Genomic DNA, 6,000 nt, shown 5'->3' on the forward strand with positions numbered 1-6,000 from the left:
GTAATTTAGATGAGAGGTGCTGAAAGAAAAGTAATAATACTGGAGTGAAAAGGCTGAGGAAGTTTTTTGGTTCAGGCTGTCAGAAGGAGGAATGGAGGTGAGACATCAGGGCTGAAAACCCTGCTGGGATCCTGGGCAGATAATCTTCCAGTTTTCACTTTATCTCAGGAAAGACAAGTGATCTTTCCAACCTCACTGGTCACATTTTTCTTCCTCAGTCCATCACACAATGTTCTGAGTTCCGTCTATTTAAACAATAAAGCCAGAGCACATAGAATGTAGTATTTCTGGAAATATTGTTGGGCTGGGGGAAAGGAATAATACCTATATATTTGTAGTGAGTAGTATCTAATAGTTGTGTTGTATTTTTCCTTTAAAAAATTTGTATGCCAGTGGAATGAAAAATTAATAATCTTATTTGTAATTAATCATATGTTTAATCAATAATTGATATTTTTGCATTGTTCATGCCTTAATTGTTGCTTTTTGTAGCAAATAGCCTCGGAGGTGGTTACATGACCAATGAAATAAGATTAGGAGCTAGAGGCATATGTGGCTTTTCTATGATTTAGCAAGGAGCCCACCAAGATAAACTCTATAAAGTGTGTTTAATTTCCCTAGGTAAGGAAAAAACAAGTGACTAAAGTAATAAGCTGGCAGATACAGCTCTTCATGGCAAATGGAAAACATACCTGTCATAAGTTTAAATACAATTGTCTGCATGAGTTCTGAAATTCTGCTTAAACCAGTTTTAAAATTCTGCTTGTCAATGAAGTGGTTGGAGTTGGATGATCCACACTGCTCTCAGATTCTCAGCAGATGTAAATTGACTTTAAAGGAATTGGGCTAATTTACTCCTCCTAGGATCTGACACATTATTGACCAGAATATAATTGAGAATTGCTGTGTTCTGCATTAGCATTAATTTTTTTTCCCCATAACTGAAGTAACATTTTACAAATTCTTTCTTAGAAAACTTATTTCTGTTTGTTCCTTTTCCCTTCTCACTTCATCATCCAAACCCAGAGCGCTGGATTTCTCAGTACACAACTTCAAAATCTCTCCTTTATCTATATGTTTTGAGGTAGTTGACTTCATTAAGTATTTCCTCTCCTGCACCGGTTTATAGAAGCTATTTATCACTGAAACCTTAGGGGAAATCATTATGTTCGCTGCCTTTCAAGAAGCATTGGACACTGCTCTGTCTGATTCAGTGAAGATCAGCTGTTCTTTTTCTTTTTTTCTCCTTTTCCTAAAGCTCTTTGCTTTATTGCTTTATTCTGTTCTGAAAACAATGAAAGCCTTTCATGCCATCAGGCTCTCGTTAGCAGATAACGCAGTTGAAATTGCAGAATATTAGACATTCCAGAGGGATGAAGGATAGTCTAAAAGAGGACATTGTCAGAATGAAACCAATAATCTTCAATCTTGTGTTACCTTTTATAATTGCATTTTTATTGACTTGTTCAGAAAACACATTCATAGACCTGACAATTGATGGAGTACCGTGTATCAAGGTAATTGGTAGATACCACATATCGGTCTTGTTTTCTGATTGTGACTCTGCTCAGCTTGGAAGGAATGTCATGTAAAATACATTGCCATGAGTTCTTTTGTGATCTATGAGGAGTCTTTTGATTATATGTGTTTGGATATTTTTGTGGTACTCGGGGGGAAAAAAAGGGAAGAAAAATGCAATCATTTAAATGTTTGATTCTGTCCACCTTTGAGAGGGAGTTGTATTGCTCAGCCACTGGCATTCCATAGGTGCCAGAAGTTTGAAGAATATGCTTCTGTGTCATATTTCTGGTATTTACCTGTATGAAATGACATCGCAGGCCTTGGGACAGCTTTAATTCACAGCAAAAGAGAGTTGCAAAACTTTGTCATTTATCACTGACCAGTCTGTTGACCTAGATGTTCTCAGGTTTTCGAAACTGGTCATTGTAAGTCATATGAGGCCCTCTCCTGGTAACGACCTAAAATATTTCACGATAGGCTGTTAAAAGAAAAATAGAAAAGAGATAGAAGAGAGATTGTAATCAGGCTGCCTTTAAAATTTTTATCTTGTTTAATTCCAGTGCTAGGGACTAAGGAGTCAATAATCATTCTTTAAATATGATATTTATACCCACAACAGTGCCTAAATGACAGATTTTTAACCGTTAAAATATGGGGTTTTTTCCACATGCTGTTTTTGGGAAGTTGTGTCCTTTAAGGTTTCTGGGTTTTTCAGCTGTTCTTGTTCTTGTCATGTTTTTCCTAGGTGTACATTCCAAGCAGAGTTGCTATTGTGCTTCACAACACGGACATCCCAAAGTGAAGTTCTCTGTAACCACCACCGAAGAAGCAAGTCACAAAGAAGTGCTGATACACTGTACTAGTACTAAGTATAACAAAACTTGCTCTAAGAAGGCTTTCTGAGGCTGAGTATAGTAATATTAGGTGTTTAAAATGTAAGATTAATATTCACATGTAATTGCAGAGCTCTTGACTTGCTAGACCCTCTTTTGAGGAAGCTTTACAAAGAGGCAGAAAGGAAAATGTTGGATTTGTAGTTCTAGTAGTACAAAATTACACTTAAGGTGTTGCAAAGCAGCAGGTATTCTCAATTAAATTTTTGTTTACAGAATTTTATCAGGAATGATAAGAGTGATCCTGCTCCAAAGTTTGTAATTTCTTATAATCCTCATTTTGATAGTGAATTCAAATATTCATTATGTGTTAATACTTCTTACTAAAAGTAAGTAGTTTGCTTAAATAAAACAGAAGTTTTTGGCTAAAAGGCAGCCTTAACGGTTTGTGGGACCTAATTTGAGGCTCCTCTTCTTCATTGAAGTCTAACATGGAATTAGATACGCTTTTCCAGATGGATGAGAAGGTCCTCTGAGAGTCTTTTACTTTGCCATGTTTTATTTAATTACAAATGCACAAAAATGCTGGGCAGTAAAACAAGCAGGCCAATTGAGTGGGGGCCTGCTGATGCTATTGTGTGTGCTGGTTATCTGCTCCCACCCAAATCGCTGAGTCTGAGCATCTCACTTGCTACAGATGGACAATAATGACACAACTATTTTACTTAGATCACTAAAATGTTCAGTGAGAAGCATGTTTTGGTCTTAATGCAACAGTACCACACTGGAAGAGGTACTTAAAGTGCAGTTCTTCACATATCTTCCTTGCATATTTTTCACTAACATCAGGACCTTGCAATACTGATTTCACTTCTTCCAGAAGCTGCCTTTCAGCTTGGCACATGATAATGTTCTTGCACTTTTATAACTTTTGAAACAGTGCTTCTTGTGAAGAAGCAGTCTCAAAATTCAGTGATAAAACTAAGGTGTTCTTTTTGATTAAAATTAAGTTAGTTAATTATTGGAGTGCTGCTAAGATAATTCAAGTGAGTTTATTCACAAGCTACAACTTTTTTGTAAAGAGTAAGATTTTGTATATTTGAAAATGTATTGCAGAGTATTCTGGAAAATTAATACCAAATTAATGAGACATGCTTTATTTTGTTCCATTTATTTAAAAACATATTTGAATTGGTTCTGAAATGAATGTCTTTTGTACCAATCTGAATTTTCTAACTTTTAAAGTAGCCAAAGAGGAAGATGTCCATGACCATTTCCAAGTCATAATTTTATCCAGTTTCCTTTGTGAACCATTGTGTAAACTACTGGATGGTTGGTGCCAACACTGACAATCTATTCAAGTTCTTGGAATGCTTACTTGTGGCTTACTTCTTAAGCAAAATAAGGTATGGAATAATGCAGCATGATGGAAAACAGTCTTTTGCAGAGTTCACACTGAAAGGGCTTTGTGAAGATCCCCAGTCTGATATGTTCTGTGTGGCAGAGAATGTTATATTGCAGTTGAGTACCATAGGATCATGCTTCATTTTCCTCTACACCAGTTTGATCATTGTTTGGTTGTGGGCTAATAAAAGCATTCCTGTTATGCTATGACTTTAAATAAAATATAATGAACTGTTTTAGCAACTGGAACTGATTATCTTTTTTTTTTTTTTCCCCCAGATTGTTTACTTTGTAGTGAAATAATGAGCAACTTCTAATACATGTTATATTTACACTGTATTGATCTAATATGTTTTATAGGGTGGTTTGTTTTTTGGGTTTTTTTTAATTTTATTTTACTGGCACAAGTTCCAGGTTTCAAAATGTAATGGCAAGTGTCTGTGTCAAACCTTTTTTTCAAGAGAAGGAATAAATGTATGATGTGAAGTATAAACTGTAAAATCACATGCAAAATAAACTCTGAGGAGGAGAAAAGAAATGCATATATGGTTTCATTCCTTGCATTGTAAAATGATTTTACAGCAGTCTTAACACTGAAAGACAGATTAGATTTTGCTCCATCCTAAAATCAGGGACTTGTCGTGGTCAGAAGCATTCATAATGAGATTGGTCGAATATCTGACCTGTGCATATTTTCTTTAATATAATGATAGATCAATAAAAGTGAATGACAAAATTTGCTTTCTGTGTTTACATTTGCAATGTAAACAAAGAAAGCATAATAATTAGGGCTTTTTGGAGCCCACCTCTGCATTTTAATGGTGAGTGTGCTACTGCCTGTCTTGCAAGACTGGGAAATTTTCCCTTTCAACACCCATGGAAAGCCAATTTCTTCCTCCTGCTCCTTGAATATTGTTGGATTATTAAAAGAAATTCAGCTTTCACCTTCCTTCTGGTGCCACTTTGCAACCAGGGCCCCTCCTTAGGGTCATGTACTGAGGTTATCACCATGTCTGGTTGAAGGCTGGCACATTCTGAGAAGCAGATGAGCTCCAGGGCTTTTTTGCTTGGCCACAGCTCAAGTCAGCACTCCTCAGCTCCATCAGCGAAGTAAAGGAAGTGGTCTGCGGTGTTGTATCCCAGGGCATGAAACTCTCCACAGGTATTCAGACACAGTGAAGGATAAACTCTCTAAAGATGAACTCTCAGTGTAAAGGACTGATAAGGATTTATATTTCAATGTTTGGAAATGCAGACTTCCCTGTCACCTGGGAATTCTTGCTATCCCTGGCCCCAGAAGTTGTCGCTCTATGGTTTCTCTAACACATCATGAAAACTCAAGCTCACCTTCGCCTGCCAATTATCTAAAGAGTCAGGCTGACCTTCCCTCTGTCTTGCACTGTGTGTGTGAAGGGTTCTTTGCACTTAATAATTCAAGTTACTCTCCAGAGCAGGTGGTTATTGAGATAACAGGCAGGCATCCACCATGGTGTGTTCTATGAGCAGTGAGTTTTTATTTCTGCACTGTTTTCTCCTCCTCCCACAACTAAAGCTTTACTGTCCTGAGGTTTTTTTTGAAGATGAAGAATGGAGTCATTATTTAAAACTGGTGAGTACTTCTGGAAAACAAACATAATTGGAACAAACTCTTCAAGCTTTCTGGGTTTTTTTTTTCCTATGAAATTTTTCTTGCTCATTCTATTCAATTTAGTAAAGACCTTTCTAACCATGTGCTCTGAAAGACAGGAATTGGTGCTGAAAATACTTTACCAAAGGGAGAGCAGCTGTGTGAACAGTAAGATACCAGATAAGCAATTGTGTGGTACTTGCAGATACTGCAAGGTGATATTTTTGTGTATTAATCTGTCAGTCACAATTCTGTTTTCAAATGATGTTTTAAGCATCTTGAAATAGTTTTAGCTTCCCCATTTCTTTCATGACTCCAGGTTCTTAACAACCTATTAATGGTTAAAGGAAGAACTTCCTGTCTGTTTGAGTCTCATTTCTCAGAGCTTAAAAGTAACTCTGTAGTTAAGTATTAAAGAGTGAAGATTAACTGAATGAACATCAGAAATTGTTTCCTTTACCTTAAATAAATGTGGACACTCTCTTTAGGATACATTGAGGTGTATGGTTTGCCTGTCTTCTTCATAATTTAATTTCCTAGGAATTTAAATATTCTGCATTTAAGTATTTTATCACTGACTGATGCTTCCAAATCAGGCATGTTGTCATTGTTGAG

General features: G+C 36.4%; 1 protein-coding gene across 2 annotated transcripts in view; it reads left to right on the forward strand.

The window, feature by feature from the left end:
- GBE1 (1,4-alpha-glucan branching enzyme 1) overlaps positions 1–4,300 on the forward strand; it is a 139,412-nt gene extending 135,112 nt beyond the window's left edge. For both annotated transcript variants that reach the window (XM_041420850.1, XM_041420851.1), the window contains one exon: positions 2,267–4,300. In XM_041420850.1, coding sequence (XP_041276784.1) covers positions 2,267–2,323 — 57 coding nt within the window. In that variant the 3' untranslated portion in view covers positions 2,324–4,300. The remainder of the gene's footprint in view (positions 1–2,266) is intronic.
- Positions 4,301–6,000: the final 1,700 nt, after the last annotated feature.

This window comes from Onychostruthus taczanowskii, unplaced genomic scaffold (genome assembly GCF_017590055.1).
Source record: "Onychostruthus taczanowskii isolate IOZ18803 unplaced genomic scaffold, ASM1759005v1 scaffold67, whole genome shotgun sequence".
NCBI classification, from domain to species: Eukaryota; Metazoa; Chordata; class Aves; order Passeriformes; family Passeridae; genus Onychostruthus; species Onychostruthus taczanowskii.